This window comes from Podarcis muralis, chromosome 12 (genome assembly GCF_964188315.1).
Source record: "Podarcis muralis chromosome 12, rPodMur119.hap1.1, whole genome shotgun sequence".
NCBI lineage: Eukaryota > Metazoa > Chordata > Lepidosauria > Squamata > Lacertidae > Podarcis > Podarcis muralis.
The window spans coordinates 37,405,321-37,422,085 of NC_135666.1; the positions used below are offsets into that span (position 1 = coordinate 37,405,321).

A 16,765-nucleotide genomic window follows, 5' to 3' on the forward strand; every position below is an offset into this window, starting at 1 on the left:
AGAGAAAGAGAGAGATAAAGAGATAAGAAAAATGCTTGTAGCAAACAAGAATTTATTCTACCAAAAATACTTATGACAACGCATCCTAATGTAATACAAAAATAAAAAGAAAGTGAAGATACAATTTTGATATGATCACTTTCTTACAGGCCTTATATATTGCTTTTCATAGAAGGACCTAGAATGGGACTAGGTTTAAAACCGGACACAACTAAAAATGTCATAGGCAAACGGCAAAATAAGCTCTCCAACACACCGAGAAGGAAAAATAAAAATAATCAGGAAAATACTGACCAGGAAAAGGGAAAGAAATTAAATCAAGTCATCCCCTCCCCCTCCCGCTCCCCCAAAAAAAGGAAAAGGAGAGGGGGGAAATAACCCTTTTCGGAAAAGTTGGTCTGTCATTTCTCAGTAATTCAGATGCTGCAAGTCAATTGTGGTGAGTGTATCTGTAAAAAAGTCAAAGCTGTCAGCTGAAATATCTACAGGGCTGTCGAGGGACCCTGGCAGACTGGGGGAGACGGCGTCGGAGAGCTGTAGGCAGGAATCTGCGGAGAAAACGCTGAAGTCCTGTAAAGAAGGCACCTCCAGGGCCTCAGGACTGTCATTGTTCAGGCCAGCTGCACAGTTCTGGGCCATTGTTGACAGGCAGTTGGGAACAGTGGGTGACTGATGCTGAAAATGTTTCAGATTTTTCTCATTGCTCGTTAAAGGCGAAACTGGGAAACTTTGGGACTCTCCATTGTGGACAGTGACAGCCTGCTGTTGCGCTAGTGCATTCTGCTGAAAAGTGTAGCCTTCCCTTTCCGAAAGCGCGCCTGAGACATTGTTGAGGGCTTGCTCGAAGAGGGATTTCTCCTCCTCCTCCTCCTCTTCCTCCTCCTCCTCGTCGTCTTCTGCTTTCTCGGGATCCTCCAAGCCTTTGAATTTCCCTTCGCTGTTCTGGTTCTCCTTGCACTGGGTCTGCCTCTTGTGCTTCATCCTCCTGTTCTGAAACCACACCTTGACTTGCCTCTCGGTCAGGTCCAGGAGAGCGGCGATCTCCACCCGCCTCGGTCTGCAGAGGTACTTGTTGAAGTGGAATTCCTTCTCCAGCTCCAAGAGCTGCGTGTTGGTGTAAGCAGTCCTCAGCCTCCTGGAGCCCCCGGTCCCATTTTCGGAAATCTCCAGAGATTCTGCTTAGAAGGAGACAACAAACACCATTAGAATGAGAGATATGAAAGGGAGAGAGAGAGAGAGAGAGAGAGAGAGAGAGAGAGAGAGAGAGAGAGAGAGAGAAGGGATAATGTATTATTTTAGGATTTTGAACATCCAAGCCTGGTGGGGGGAAATGAGCTAGTTGGAGCGGGGGGGGGGGGGCTCTCTCTTTCTCTCTTAAAGCATTAAAATTTCAACTGCAACAAAATGGCCGCCCATGAATGCAGTAAATCCATTGTGTTTGCACTCCTGTGAGCCCGGTCTCTTGGACCCACTTTGCCTTCTCCCCCCACCCTCCTCGCTTAGCTCCAGGAACTTGATTTGCCTCCATCTCCCCAACCTGCCCATACCCGAGCAAACTTTGATATTAGCCATACAACAATTTATAATTAATGCATCAGCTGCTTAGCTGAGCAAGAGCAATCTATCACTCTTCATTACTGTCAAATATCCCAACTCTAGGACAGCGAGACAAGAGGAGGGTCACCTCCAACTCAAATAAATCATCCCACGCTAAACAAGTTAGGGGAGGGAAAAAAGAAGAAACTTTGTTTGGGGTGGGGGGATTTGGGGGTGTCGGCGGGGTTGGTTTCTGAGGAATCTGCCTGTGGATCCCCCACCAGACCTCCAGCGAACCCGGATTGGAGTGCCGTAAGTTAGGGAGGCACCCATCCAAGCGAGAGGGAGTGGGAGAGGAGAAAAGGAGATTATATGGAGACAGAGAGAGAGAGATCTCTGAGTCCCAGGAAGGCTGAAGGCGCAGCAAAGTCTTTGAACTGACCTTTGTGGCTCAGGCAGGCTGGTCCAGTGGCGGAGGCCGAAGGAGGCGGCAGGACAGTTTTCTTGGAGGCTTTTTTCTCCTTCATCCAGGGGTATTCCGGAGGCTGGAGGGCGCCGGCTGGCACTGGGCTGCCGCTGCTGGCATTGGGGCTGTGCTTGGGGCGGCTGCTGCTGCTGTGGCGAGGGTGGCTGCCTGGGTTCAGGCTGGGGATGGTCTGCTCAAAAGGAGGAGGAATCAGTGTCGAGTGTGAAAGCGTCGAGTTCTTGATTGATGAACTTTGAAATGTATCACCGACAGGGGGAAAAGATGTCAGGCACTCAGCGAGCGATGGCTGACTATTGATAAAACCAATCTCTCGCTCAAATTCGAAATTCATGGCCTTCAACTCGCAGCCCCCTTGGAGAAAAAGTTCCCTCTTATTTAGCGCTTCTGGGAGGGGGAGGGGGGAGCAAGGCCCAGGAAAAGGGGGGGGGGAGGGAGGAAAAAAAACCGAGAGAGAGGGAGAGAGAGAAAGGAAGAGGGAGAGAGAGAGAAAAGGGAAAAAAAATATCATAGAAGATCGCTGGTGGGGTGTTTTTTTTCTAATTCACTGATTACAGCCGTATGGGGACCGTGCTACTATTAAACTATTGAATTCATGGAGACAAGGTTGAAATTGGACCGAATTGGCTGTCACATGATTGCCTCTGCCCAATGACAATTTGGGCTTTAATCAAAAGAAGCCACTGTCTGTTTGATTGATCCAAAAAAGTCGGGAAGGAACGCCTCATTGGGGGCCAGCAAGGCATTATTTATACTTTTTAAAAGGGGGGAAAGGGTATCTCCGCCGCGCGCTCTCTCGCTCGCTCTCCCCCTTTTGCCTCTTAATCTGAAATGATATCTGAGGGGGAGAGAGAGAGAGAGAGAGGGTGTGTGTGTGTGTGTGTGTGTGTGTGTGTGTGTGTTTGCCTGGGTGGGTTGTCTGAGCTGCTGCTGCTGTTGCTGCTGCCTCTGATGCTTAGCTTGGCCGGGGAGGCTCCCTTGCCCCGCTTGCCTCCCCTCCGCACACTCCCCCTTCTCATTGTTTGGGACTGTCAAGCAAGCGCCTTGCACCTCACAAATCACGGGCGCACCTCCATCGGACGCCCTGAGTCATTAACGAAGTCATCCATTAATCTCCAAAGTTGTGACACCGCGGGCCCCCAACATCTCCACCGCAGCACAAAAAGTTCCACGCGGCCAGGGGATGCCAAGGAAGGGAGTCTTTGCTTATATTTGATTTGGGTTTGTTTTTCCCCCTCCCCCCCCCATCTCCAACAAAACCCGGACCCAACTCCGTGCTAAGGACTAACCACTTCCTTAAGAAAAAATTTAAGGACGGCAAGGTTGGGGTTTCCTCCCCCTCGATCACGGCCTGGCATCTTTCCCCCCCGCAATTCTCTCCCTGTTTCAGCTGAGGGTACAGTATGGAGAACAATTGGCCGCCGGTCCCTGCCTCCATCCATTGTGTCGAAGGAATTTCTCCAGCAGCTTCGCTCCTAGGGGAAGAGTAAGAGCACGCAGGCTGGTGGGTCGCTACTTTCTCCCCGCAGTTGTCTTGACAGAAGCGGACGGTTCAGAGGAGATACAGATTTCCATTCGACCCTGGGACTGCAAACACAGGTTCCGATCAAAAGAGGAAATAAAAGCGGGGAGGGTGTCACAAAACAACATCCAGAGCATTCACACAAACGACACTGGAATCAGCTGACGCATTTTCTTTCCGTAGCCCCAATAAAATGGGGTCCGGCGAGTATTTTCCCCCCTCTCGATTCCAGTGAAATATGTCAAAAGTCAATGTCAGGGATTAAAAAAAAAACGAAACAAAACCGCAATAAGGCTGCAGATTAAACCAAAGAGCTCTAAGGACTGTGGAACTGACTATCCGTTTCTGCCCTCACCATCTCGTTTTGGAGCGCACGGTTTATTCGATTTGCTCATTCATTCCGCGATGCCGATGGTTTGGACAGGATAGCTCTTCAATCGCCTCAATTACTATTATTATTATTATTTTACAAAAGGTAAATGAGGGGAGGGGTGGACAGCGCTGGAGGAGAGAAGAAGACCCAGAAGGACACGGTGGGAACGAGGCGAAGGTTTCCTCTTCTTCAAAGCAAACCAGGAAAAAGGCCGCGCATCCTCCTTTTTTTTTTTTTGGAAGAGGGCTTTCTGCAAGGCGAGAGGGGTGGGATGGAAGAGCTTCTCTTTCTATATTTATACATTCCAGTGAAGCCCGAAAGTGCTCCATCCGCTACCTCGAGTCCTTGTTACATTTCAGAGCAGAATCCTGAGCAGAGCTTGGAAGCGCTTAAAACAATAAACTGACCATTACATCTTCAGGTGGAGTGAAGCTAAGCAAAAAGAGAGAGAGAGAGAATGTTTTTAAAGGTGATTTTTTTTAAGAAGAAAAAAAAAGAAACAAAACCCCTTTTTGATTTCAAGCAAATAAACTCCCACAATATGTATCAGGGGCTGAGGAAGGGGTGGGGGAGGGGCCGAGATATTGCAATAATTTGTTCACATTTTTTTAAAAAATGTAGATTGGGGTTGCTATTTAATGCATCTTTGACAGGAAAGGAAGGAAGGAGGGAGGGGAGGGAGGGAGGATGGAAAAGGGTGCCTTACAAATATACATGCTGTTGGAAGATGTAGGCTGGGTTTCTTTCCTCTCTCTCTCTCTCTCTCTTTTTAATTTTCTTGCTTTTACTCCAAACAAAGATCCGCTGAAGCCTGCGCGCGATCAATCTTCCCGGGCCAAACGCTTTGACAGCTTCTGGCCTTTAAGAACACATTTGAAGCTTCTTGCTCTTTCCCAGATCAAATGTGGCTGAGAAAAGAAGGGGGGAAAGAGAGAGAGAGCAAGAAACGCGAGTAAACAAGGAAAAAGAGGACGGCGAGGCTGTTTCTGCTCCCTAAATGGATTTTATTTTCCTGTATTAAGGGTGGGGATCTTGCTCTTTTTCGCATTACCCTGAAAGACAGCTCCGATCCTGGGGTTTGGTTTGTTTGTTTTTTAAATCTTTACTCCCCCCCCCCTTATAGAATATAGGTGCTAGAAGTGAAATGGGTGGGAGGGTTTGTTCGAGGACCCGCTAGGAGGAAAGGCGAACGTGGGAGAAGGCTGGGGCAGTTGGGTCCAGGAAGGCTTTGTGAGTCAAATCGGCGTGGGAGGGTTAGGGCCAGCATTTTGGGGTGGGCAGCCTAATAGAAAAAACACCTGGAACAAAGAGGCTGCCCACAAAAAAAAACAAAAAAACAAACAAACCATGCCCTCCACTCAAAACCCTCTGCAAAACCAAAACCCAAATTTATGTTTCTCTAAATGAAATCCGAACAGTATGTGATACAGTCGAGGGAGCGCAGGAAGAAAATTTAGGCGACCCCTTTCCTGTAAAAAATAATAATAAATTCACGAGGAGAAAATATATGCTTTTTGACTTCCCCTTCCCAGAAAATTGTCTTAAAAGGTTGGTTTTCAATACCCAAACAGTCAGCTAGCTATTTGCCACTGATATAAGGCATCATCTCTCAAATTAATTTTGAACAGGAGAATATCCACCACGATCCATTTTCGCTTCATCTTCCTCCAAATGCTGCATTCCGGAGCTCCAATTTGGGGATTTTTTTTCCCATTATAAGACTCTTTAAAATCAGATTAATGAGTTTTAAAAGGCTGGGTGCAGCCTTTCTGCAGTCTGGAGCGCGTCGCTGTAAGTATATATGGGACTTGCCTAACTCAAGCTATAATAAGGTTTGTATGGATGGCAAAATAATAATACAGAGTTACGTTTCTTTGCATTGTAGTTAGCTACGCCTTGTGTTTATTTATTTATTTTTATATTGGGGGTAGCAATGTTATTGGGACAAGAAATCAGGAACCTTCTTAAGACTGTGAAAAAGAGAAGAGATGAATAATATTTCTACCAAGGTGACCAACATGGCGACAATCTCTTTCAGATTGAAATAACAGATGCTGAGTGTGGAATCGTTCCCCTCTAAATGCACTATTGTGTATACTGGTGTTTTTAGAATCCTAAACCCAATTGCTACAACAAATAAGCCCCACAGCTTTAAATTATCTGTTTACTGTTTGGATTTATTATAACTCGTTTATTAGCGCAGATCCATGCATGAGGGTCTTCGAGACCAATTTGCTATGGATATATCAAAAGGTATTTCGGAAAGAAATGATTTCATTTATTTTATTTCCCCTCCCCCTCCCCCAATAGAAGATTTACATTCGATTGCCTCACCTCGCCCACCCAATCTAGAAAAGACATGGGTGGGGGTGCAGGATGGGAAAGGACGCTCGATTAACAAGTCGTGCAAAGATTATTAAAGCCCTTCAATTTCTAAGACCGCAGATGAGCAGATCAGTTCGTGGAGAAGACCATAAGGAACAAACTCTCTCTTTCAACCCCGGGGATGGGCCAGATCGCTTGGCAAACAGGCCTGATTTATTATTGCTGAATCTGTCCCTTCATTATTAGGGTGATGAATTGTATTTTGCCTGTAAACAAATGTGCTTTTGAATTCGTGCCATATCAAACATGAGTCTAACTACATGAGTCTTGGTTTTTTTTAGCCTTAAGTTTATTTAATTTCGCCTCTCTTTCTTCCCTCCAAATCCCCACCCCTTCCTTTTCCTTTTTTAAAAAATATTTCCCCCATCACTCAGCAGAAACAGTCGCTGAATTGTCCGTTTTGGTTCCCGAGAGGAGCTTATAAGTGTGGGAGTAGCGAGCTGCCGATCGGCTCAAAGGTCCCCAGTGCGGAGGCGAGGAGAGCCTTTTCTCCCATTAGGAACGGCTGGCTTCCTCCAGCAGAGAGTGGACCCAATATGGCGAGAGGGAGAACAGCCTGCAAGCGAGACCCAGCTCATCCTGCGGCCTCAGGAGAAGATTCTCTTCTGCAGAGGCGACGCAGCCACCTGAGCTTGATTTACAGCATATCGCTCCAGACATGAGGGACACAGTTTCTCTTCCCCACCTCCACCCCTTCCTCCGCTTCCCTTCGACCACAATGAATGCAACAAAAAACGAGCAAGCTGCCACAGCTACCTATGGGCTGCGTTTATGAAAAACGTCTGGAGAACTGCAGTCCTCGAGCTATGGTCGGAAAGGGCGGATCTTTTTCCATCTTGGATATTTTCAATGCTCCAGTTCTCCCCACTGTTGTTGTTTTTTGGGGAGTGGGGAGTGGAGACAAAAATGTGTAAACCTTCTAAGCTTTGAAAGCTCAGAGAAACAGAGGAGACCTGAAGGTTGGATATTGGAGATTTATGTATTTAAAAGCTCCAAGGGCGTCAGTCCTTGTTCTCTTTCTCTCTCGCTTTTTTCCTTTCTAAAATCAAATGATCATATCTTAAGTCTGTATTATTCAGAATAAAAACTTTATTTTTTTTCCAGAATGTGAGCAGCAAGGAATGTATAACTTTCAAAACAAAATCTAGCTTTGTGTTATTCTCGTTCAGGTTTACACATTTCCCTTTAGTTCGATGTTAACAGGCACCCGCTTCTGTTCCTGTGGTGGCCTGCTGTTTATTTTCCAGATTTTATTGCATTTTTTTTCCTTCTTCTTTTTAAATAAAGGAGTTTAAGTTCCCCCCTTCCAAATGATATTTCCTATGTATGTCATTTAACATACAGCCAGGTAAATATCTCCTGAATATTCAGGGTACAGAAGTTTTATTTTTTTTAATATATTTATATATATAAATATGAACAGATGGGGATAAATAAAAAAATTTAAACACTTAGATTATTCAAAGTTTGCAAAAAAATATAAATAAATCTGAAAGTTCACCAGCATACACACGTTGAAAGACGTACACGTATTAATAAGTTCGCTCAGGGAGCCCCTGTTCAAGCGCCTTTTTATTTCTTTCTCGCTATTTAAAAGAAGTGCAATTAAAATAAAAATGCTTCCCCGGTTGGGATCGATTCTGTACGAACAAATTCACATTTAAGAACCATCTGTATAGAAAATTTGTTCATATACCCTGTTTTGATAAAAGTGTTGAAGTTAAGAGTAGAAAGCCTATGTATACTCTCAAAGGGAGAACACGAGGCAAAGAGTTCAAGGAGATAAATATCCACTATTGAAACTAGGGAGCAATTCAAGCAACAGATATTGCTACGTCACATAAACTAGAAAATGCTTTTTTTTTTACCAAAAGAAAAGAAAACAGAAGCAAAACAGAAAGGGCAGGGGGAGGAATTTAAAGTATTTTTCTTTTCTTTTCCTTCTTTTTCCCTTTTTCTTTTTTTAAAAAAAGGCTGGGGGACTTTTATGATCCACTAAGTAACTGATGGTATATTACAGATGGGTCAGTTTGGGCGCTTCCTGAATTCTTCCCTGAGAAGGATGGTGAGAAGTAAGGTCTGTATATGTTGGGTGTGGGTCACACGGTCCATGGTGATGATTGTTGCCCATTGTCCCACTGTAGTCCATGTTGGCAGAGGAAGGATGAGGGAGGTGAGTCAGACCAAAGATGGAAGGCCCAGAATTTGCCATGGTGTCCACATAATTGCCCCCAACATAGACGGGGCTTCCCTGTATATGTGGATTGCCATAGCCATTCCCTTGAAGAGGATGAGGGTCATATTCAGGAGTCACTGCTGCAGTTCCGGTATATCTCTTTTGTGGAGGCGGGCAGTTATTGAGAGGAGCCGGATATGACGTAGGGATGCCATAGGCGTTCTGATGAGGCTTGCTGAAGGATGGCGGTGACTGGGGTTCATATGGAACACTGTTTACTAGGGAATGCATAGAGTTCAGGTATCCTCCAGCAGCCGGAGGGACAGGACTTCTGCTGGGGGACTGTCCTCCCGAAGAGGTCATCATGCCTTTGCCCTTCTGATCCTTTTTGTATTTCATCCTGCGGTTTTGGAACCATATTTTGATCTGCCTTTCTGTGAGGTTGAGCAAGTTAGCCATCTCTACCCTTCTTGGCCTGCAAAGGTATCTATTGAAGTGAAACTCCTTTTCCAGTTCTACCAGCTGGGCACTTGTGTAAGCCGTGCGGGCTCTTTTAGAGGAAGCTTGCCCTGGGGGGCTTTTATCACCAGCACAACTCTCACCTATGCAAATCATACAAAGAACAAAGTGAGCATCGGGGCACCTGAACACACAACAACCAGTAATCATCAATCAGCCTTGCCTGGGCTAGTACATTGCAGGGCCTAGTGCAGGGGTCAGCAACCTTTTTCAGCCGTGGGCCGGTCCACCATCTCTCAGACCATGTGGTGGGCCAGACTATGTTTTGGGGGGGAAATGAACGAATTCCTATGCCCCACAAATAACCCAGAGATGCATTTTAAATAAAAGGACACCTTCTACTCATGTAAAAACACACTGATTCCCCAACCGTCCACAGGCCAGATTGAGAAGGCAATTGGGCCGCATCCAGCCCACGGGCCTTAGGTTGCCTACCCCATGCCTAGTGGTAGCATTGGCTCTTTCACACATGAGGTTGTCTGTTGTGACCAAAGATATGCTCAAGTGACAGTCATTTACTGCACCAATATATGCAAATTGCCTGTATCTCTGTAGGATCAGAGATGCGGTCTATGAAAACCACTAGAAATGCATCTGACCAGAAACCATGCTTTCATGGGAAAGATAAACACCACGGCAAATAAAGGTATGGATTTTGGGGTTACATGTTGTCAGCTCCCAAACCACTAAAACAAAAGTTGTTTGCTATATGAATTGGATTACTCCCAAGTAATTGAATGAAAGTCCAATTGAAGTGGTAGGTTGAATTATTTCTTTCATATGGAACTTTAGAGAAGAGAAAACTTGACTCTTTTAGAATCAACCGCAAAAGTCCCATTGACTTTGGTGGGGTCAGGATAATGCGGCTGACATTCAGAGAGGTCCAGAGAACTTCAAAAGGTATATTCCATTAAGTATAACAAGATAGGTATCTATGTCAATATGCCGAGAATCAGAATACAAAAAGCCAAAGACAAACATCCATACTCCATCCACTTCCTTCCCCAAATATAAAACCAGCTTGGCTGCCAGCTCCACACACCAGTGAAGAATTACTTGGCTTAAAGCCAGCTTGGACACACTCAAGTGAATGGAATGGATAGGAACACAGGGCCAGCTCTGTGACTGGGAAGGACAAAGAGGCCTGCTGTAGGCAGTGATTTTAGGGTACCATTAAAGGGCACCAAAATGGTTAATTGTTCAATTCATTGTGCTGGCTTTTTTTGCCACCATGGTGGGGTGGGAGTGGGGACACTTGGACATTTTCCAAAACGTATTCAGCTTTCGCTGAGTGCACAATCCAAATAAGTGAAATATTTCTGAAGTCACATCAAACTCCATGAGATTTTGGCTTGAATCCTATACCTTCTAACCCGGGAAAAGTCCCCACTGAACTCAGTGGGATTCCTTCTGGGTAGATAGGTATAGGAATACACTGTTAAGCAGAGTTCCTAAGCCTATTTAGAAGCCTTACAGAATTCCAGGAACTTGCTTCCAAGTTTAGTATCAAGCCTACATTACATTCAGTTCTGTGGGACTGTCCTTCCAACAGTTGCACCTAGTGAGATATGTCTGCGGCCCTCTGCATATTTACTAATAAGCAAGGCCTATTAAACGGAGCAGAGTTTACTTCCAGGTTGACATGTTTAGAATTAGGCTGCCACCCTTAGTACTTTGACTGCCCGGGGTTTATGGATCAGAGCCAGGGTCCTAGATGATATCATATGCATGTAGATAAATAGACAGTTTAAACCACAGTACATATCAAATAATCAGGCTTGTCAGTGTTGATACACCACTGCAACAGTATTAGAAAAGCATCGAAGAAAACATTTGCAAAAATTTTGGAATCTATTTTCACAGCACAAGATAAATGGAGGAAGTAAGTGGTAAACAGGAGCCAAATGCCTGGGGAGACTGACGATAATACTTTTCTCATCGATTTGGGTTTACTTATGTAATAGCACTGTTGATAAACACTATAATCCACCCATAATGCATTTATGGACCTGCCTGCAAAGTGCTAAAGAAACCTAAGCTTTGTTTACCGCGCTTGTAAGGTTGCCAGTCTGTGCGCTAAAATCAAAAGAGGTTATGAATATCAAACAAAGCATTGATCTTGACTGCAGATAATGATGAGCTATTTTATTCTCATTACACTTCAGCAGGGATAGGTCACTGTCTTGTGACTGTAGCACTGTGCCAAAAAAGAAAAGAAACAGAGAGAGAGAGAGAGAGAGAGAGAGAGAGAGAGAGAGAGAGAGAAGCACAAAGGTCTTGCCACTGGTTGAAGATAGGCCTTGGACCTTTGTATCTGGACATGATTTAATAGAAGCAGAAAGAAGGAGGGGGCGGGTTGTCTATGGAATGTTGAGGACTCAGAGGTGCCTGTTACAGTCATCTCAAAGTCTGCAAAGAGAAGAGCTTGGAAGCTAAGCAACTTCACATTCTTTTGCAAGAGTTTAACAGAGGTCATGCAAAGCAACCAAACTTCAGGCGTCTTCCTCTTTCTGGAGATCAGCCTCTTTGGATGTGTGTGTGTGTGTGCACGCACGCACGCGCGCACACACACATACACACACACACCTACCTACCTAAATATGTGCACATGTAGCTGTATGTATGTATGCATTTGCATATCTATCTTTTGCTGTGTGTATGTGTAATAGATATAGATTATAGATATAGCTTATATATATAGATATAGATATAGATATAGATATAGATATAGATATAGATATAGATATAGATATAGATATAGATATAGATATAGATATAGATATAGATATATCTCTGTGTGTAGCTATAGATAAGGCCATTTTTCTGATCTCAAGCCATTGTGTGTGTTTCCAATTTCCAAGTGAAATAGCTGGGGAGTGGGGAATCTAAACCATTCCTGCAAGACTAATGAAACACCTAGAAGTCAAGGATCTGAATAACTTCTGCTTAACGGCTTGGCTGTAAGTACATCCGCTCGGTTAATCTCTACTAGCCCTCCTCCTTTTGCCATACCTGAACTGGAGCCGCTGTTTTTCTGCTTGGTGTTTTGTCGAGACTCTTTCATCCAGGGGAATATTTGCTTGGACATGGTGGGCGAGTTCAAGATGGAGCTCTTGGTGGCGCTAGGCGGGGCGGAATTAGTGGTGGCATTCTGAGGTGGTGACACAGAGGGGGGTGGGGGTGGTGGTGCTTGCTGGGGGGCTGGAGGCTGCTGCTGAGGCTGCTCTGAAAGGACCGGGGGCTGGAGAGACTGGCTGGTGATGGTCCTCATACAACTCTCATTGATTTCGTTGGCCTTGTGGTGGGACACGGTGGTGCTGCCGCCGCCGCCGCCGCCTCCGGGGGACTGTAAAGAGCAGGCCGGTCGATGGTACTCCGTTTCCACCAGCGAGGAAGAAGGAGGCGGAGGAGGATATTGCTGCTGACTAGCATTGTAAGCGAAACCATTTGCTCCTTGGTAAGGATAGCCGCCATAGATCGCAGAGCTGTCGTAGTAGGTCGCTTTTTGCATTTCGTTGTTTCCCAATATTTATTTCACAAACTGACAGGGTCTTGACACCCTTAAAGAATAACATTGGCACCCCTCTGTCACGTGACGTTTTTCCTCCAATGGCCCGTCCTGGTAGACCTAGGGTGTAGGGAAAGCACAGGAGAGTGAAGAAATAGTACAAATCCATCTTACTTTCAATAGCTAAGTGACATGAAAGCCATAACAGAAAAAGTGGTCAGCAATATTTAGCAGCATGACTTGGCCTGGAGGGCGAAGAGAATTTCGATAGTGGCTGGGATTTACTAGGCAGCCGGTACTGTGTGCTTTACTGCTCCGGGAGAGTGTAGTTTTCTAGGATTTTCATATCTATATTTGTGTGTGTGTGTGTGTGTGTGAGAGAGAGAGAGAGAGAGAGAGAGAGAGAGAGACATGAAAATCTACACACACACACACACACACACACACACACACACACACCCTCTTACTCTAAGACCCAATTTATCAATTCTCAGGAAAGGGACTTCGTAAGTTATTTAAAGGGAGAGTCTCTAGATAAGAACGACCAGAGTAAACTTGTGGTCACCGTGGGAAAGTGATATTTTCTCCCCGCCCCACCCCCAAAATAATGAGCAAATCCGTAGCTCTTTCCTCTTTAGACTATTTTTTTTTTGCTCCCCCCTCCTTTTTTATTATTAAGCAAACATCATTTTGAATTGCAATTTTTTTTTTAAGGGAAAAAGAAAAGGGAAAGCTAGAAGACCCATAAATAACTGTATCGCATTCCCCGTGAAGGGCTACTCAACGTTCTGGCACTCGAGGGATTCGAACACATGAACTGTTTGCTAGGAAACGTTTGACAAATGCAACCCATAATGGCCCTCGTGTGATGAAACAGCACAGCGACGAGGGAAACCCTTCTCCTTCGCAGTTTAATAACCAGCCAACTTCCTGCGCATAAATTAGCTTTAACTGCTGCGCCTTTAGACAGAGACACAAATCTGGCCTCCAGGATCAAACAGCCTCAACATGTAACCAAACATAATAATCCGAGGCGGCCTTTCAGCTAGACCTGCTTTTGTGGGAAGTTTCCTTCGCACCCTCGGGCCTATACTGTATATTATTTCTGTCCATTGCGTTCCGCGGGAAGAGCTAATAACTATTTCGGGGGTATATTAGGCACATATGAACTTTTAAAATATTATCATTCAGTATCTTCACTTCCCCCTCCCCCAAACCCCTTCATGTAATATACCCAAATTCTACCTGCTCAAACATGATGGATTGGGGGAAAGACACACACCAGGAACCTGAAAAACCAGCGTTCATCTCCATGACCACGGATTGAACTTTCCTACCAACTTAACGATAATAGGCTCTGTCTTTGGAACTGCTATGTAATTTGATGTATGAGGGTCATTTGGCTGGGAAAAGGAGAATGGACACACAAAACCGCAGAAGGCTCCTACAACCCAGGCGAATCTTTTTCTGTTCACTCCACAATGTTTACCTGCGTGAGTACAACCGAGGTTGGAGTTGGGCTTCCATTCCCAGGAATTTTATCTGCCATCTAAGAACTTTTTTTTTACAGGCCGGCCAAACCCCGATATCAAAACCCATCTATCCGCACTTTCATAGTTTCCCTATCCCCATCTTCTTACAAAACACCCTCGGTTCCCTCTTCTCCGCCAAGATGGTCTTGTGCCAAGGCTTATATTCTTGAAGAAAGCATTACACAGCACCCTAGGCACCCACTCAAATTCATTACATGTGTTAGCATTTCAGTCCACACTCGTTTCCTTAGAAAACAAGGCACATTGTAGAGACAAACTAATTTAATAAACCCCTTACAGATGGCAGCTGCCTTTTGAGTCTTATTATTATTTAAACAGTAATCAAGTCCTTTCTTAACCCGGCGGTTAAGAGCTAAAAATGTAGGCAATTAACTTTCTTCGGCTGCAGTTTAGAAACTGTAGCCCCGGAACACAATCCAGCCATAAACTGATTTCCTCCAGTTTGAGAGTGAATCGACTTAAACCTAAAATACCTAACAAACAAAAACAAAAAGCCTTGATTGTAGATCCTACTGTTGCTATCTGTCTTCTAATCATTCTGCTAATTTCCGGGCTTCCTTTGCAGAGGCCTGTTATCTTCTGTGAACCACAAATTAGGTGGTGGGGTCTGTTATGATCGTGGTTCCCGTTTGATCAAATTCATAATATTTCCACGCTGTCCCAGGCATTTAAGTTTTGATCTTGTAAGCTTTGGCAGAGAGGCGAGAACCAGCTCAGGTGGAGGACGGTGCCGAAGAGAGTGTGAAGTGAGAGGAATAAGGCAATTCTCATCCTTAATGTCAGCAGCCCACTCCGAGCAAAGGTAAACCTAAGTATTCTCAAACAATGAAAGGAGCGGTGCTAATAAACAACTCCGGTTGAAATCATGGGCAAAACTTCCACGAAAGGGCATGACTCTGGATCACATCTTATACTGTATTATCAATTCAAAGTAAAATGCACCCTTCATATCATTTGCCTATTGCTGCTGCTGATGCACAGATGATAGACAAAAGGAAACTGGCGAGGAGGAACAGGTTACAAGCAAAATTAGGCCGCGCAGAAGTTTGTCACGCAACCCAGTGACTTGGCCAGCAGACTTCATAAAAACTTGATTGCTTATCATGGGCTCATACGCAGCCCAGTCTTACATAAGCTTACTCCAAAGTAAGTTCCATGGAGTTGCATGGAGTTTACTCTAGCTGCCCTATAGGGCGACCCAATGTCTATTTAACCGGGAAGTAAGTCCCACTTTATTCGGTTGGACTCCCTTCCCAGGAAGAAATGTGCGCAGGATTGTACTATCTCAGGATCCAAAAGTGTCCCAAGGGGTTAGCAAGAAGACTAGACCGGCCCTTGCAAATAAAATATCCTCATCAATTAGGACATTCCTAGCTCCTTAGAAACACTAGGAAGCTTTGGTGGAAACTTTTGCTTGGTTAGGGAAGTCTCCCTATTGCTTCTCCCACCCCACACTCAGTTTTTTTAAAAAACAACAACAACAACAAAAAACCCCTCCTCCCTTCCACGCCTCGATCCGCAGCTCAGAAAAAGGCGGGTTGCCTGGACATGAGCCGATACGGTCCTGGTTGGAAAACAGGGAGACTGAACTGGCCTAAAAGTTTCAATCCTCCTCAACTGGCTCGTGGAGCGAGCTGCGGCGACCAATCTCGAGCTGTTTCTTTCTCGCGCTCCCGTCTTTTCCCTTCACCCTACTCAATCCAGGCGGGCACCCCCTCTCACCCACCTTCCCTTCGCCCCAAGATTTCCTGCCAGATAAAGGGAAAGTGGAGGGGAGGGGGTGGGCAAGTGGCCTGAACTCGAAGCACCAGGGTCTATCCGTCACTGCCTGGAAGGAAGCTCCAGCCTGTGAACTCTTCTTGAACCGAGATTTAAGTCTCTGGTCATAAATCACCAGGACATAAACTCCGCCATTCACCACTGATAGCAGCGTATTTGTGGCCTGCTTACCTTAACTTCTGACGACTGAGGCGGAAGCCCGCATTTTGCTCTTTGGAGGCTCGGCGACAGTCGCTCCCCGCCAGCCCTGGGAGCACGACTCTTCTCCTCAATCCACTGGTCCCCCTCCCCAAGCAAGTCCCCTCAGCTTCTCCGGGATGGGTCCCAGCTCAACTCATCTCCACCAGGATGAGCCCACGAGTACAGATGGGAGCAGCCCTGCCTTGATCAGGAAGAGGGCACGCGCGCAAGGGGATCTTTCTCCAGCTCGCCTCTGACGGAGAGCCACCCGCCCCTCCTCGCCCCGCGCGAGCCTTTACTTCGCTCCAGCCCCTACCTCCACCTCCCCACGCTCCTCGGGGCCTGGTCGCGATCGAGAGCCTCCCCAGGCTACGGGAGCCCGGCTTCTCCCACCTTGACCAGATTTTCTACAGGGGGAAAAAAAGCAGCAGAGATGTTTCTTCTGAAATCTTTGTGCGCCCAAGGGGGCGTTTGTTTGAAGGGGGGGGTAAGGCAGCTGCCTCGGGAAGTCCGGGGCAGGCAGGCGAGCAGAGTGGGGGGTGGGGAGCGGGAAGGGAGGGAGGGCGAAGAATAAGGGAGGGAGGGAAGCGCCGGGGCGGCACTGAAGGCCAGGGAAATTATGCAAATGAAGACAAAGGATGCTCACAAAGGGGTCACCCTCCCTAGACCGGATTGTTGATATATATGTGTGTGCGCGCGCGCGCGTATTTCCACGTTATATGAAGGTGCTTATGGTAGATATGGACTCTT

General features: G+C 45.9%; 2 protein-coding genes and 1 long non-coding RNA gene across 14 annotated transcripts in view; 1 reads left to right on the forward strand and 2 right to left on the reverse strand.

Annotated features, from left to right (window-relative positions):
• Positions 1-35: 35 nt before the first annotated feature.
• HOXA2 (homeobox A2) lies at positions 36-4,751 on the reverse strand. Of its 4 annotated transcripts, none has more exons than XM_077937033.1 (4): positions 4,622-4,751; positions 3,310-4,347; positions 1,979-2,407; positions 36-1,178 (listed from the first exon to the last, which is right to left on the reverse strand). In XM_077937033.1, the coding sequence occupies exons 3-4, from the start codon at positions 2,352-2,354 to the stop codon at positions 409-411; spliced, it is 1,146 nt and encodes a 381-aa protein (XP_077793159.1). In that variant the 5' UTR covers positions 2,355-2,407; positions 3,310-4,347; positions 4,622-4,751; the 3' UTR covers positions 36-408. The 4 variants fall into 4 exon arrangements, with proteins under 4 accessions (XP_077793159.1, XP_077793160.1, XP_077793158.1 ...); XM_077937034.1 differs by lacking the exon at positions 4,622-4,751 and having other exon boundaries at positions 3,310-3,607; positions 3,898-4,401; XM_077937032.1 differs by lacking the exons at positions 3,310-4,347; positions 4,622-4,751 and having other exon boundaries at positions 1,979-3,248.
• A 20-nt stretch (positions 4,752-4,771) lies between these two features.
• On the forward strand, positions 4,772-7,406 carry LOC114607391 (uncharacterized). 2 transcript variants are annotated; one of them, XR_013394826.1, is made up of 3 exons: positions 4,772-4,938; positions 5,544-5,706; positions 6,675-7,406. It is a non-coding gene; the product is annotated as an uncharacterized LOC114607391 (long non-coding RNA). The 2 variants fall into 2 exon arrangements; XR_003709134.2 differs by lacking the exon at positions 4,772-4,938 and having other exon boundaries at positions 5,245-5,706.
• Positions 7,372-16,765, reverse strand: part of HOXA3 (homeobox A3) — a 52,196-nt gene continuing 42,802 nt past the window's right edge. For 6 of the 8 annotated variants that reach the window (XM_077937041.1, XM_077937039.1, XM_077937038.1 and 3 more), the window contains 2 exons: positions 12,008-12,623; positions 7,372-9,078 (listed from right to left, as the gene is read on the reverse strand). In XM_077937041.1, the coding sequence (XP_077793167.1) occupies positions 8,315-9,078; positions 12,008-12,506 (1,263 nt within the window). In that variant the 5' untranslated portion in view covers positions 12,507-12,623 and the 3' untranslated portion in view covers positions 7,372-8,314. Of the gene's footprint in view, positions 9,079-12,007; positions 12,624-13,992; positions 15,517-16,006; positions 16,290-16,765 lie in introns of those variants that run through there. The other 2 variants (XM_077937037.1, XM_077937042.1) reach the window with 2 other exon arrangements.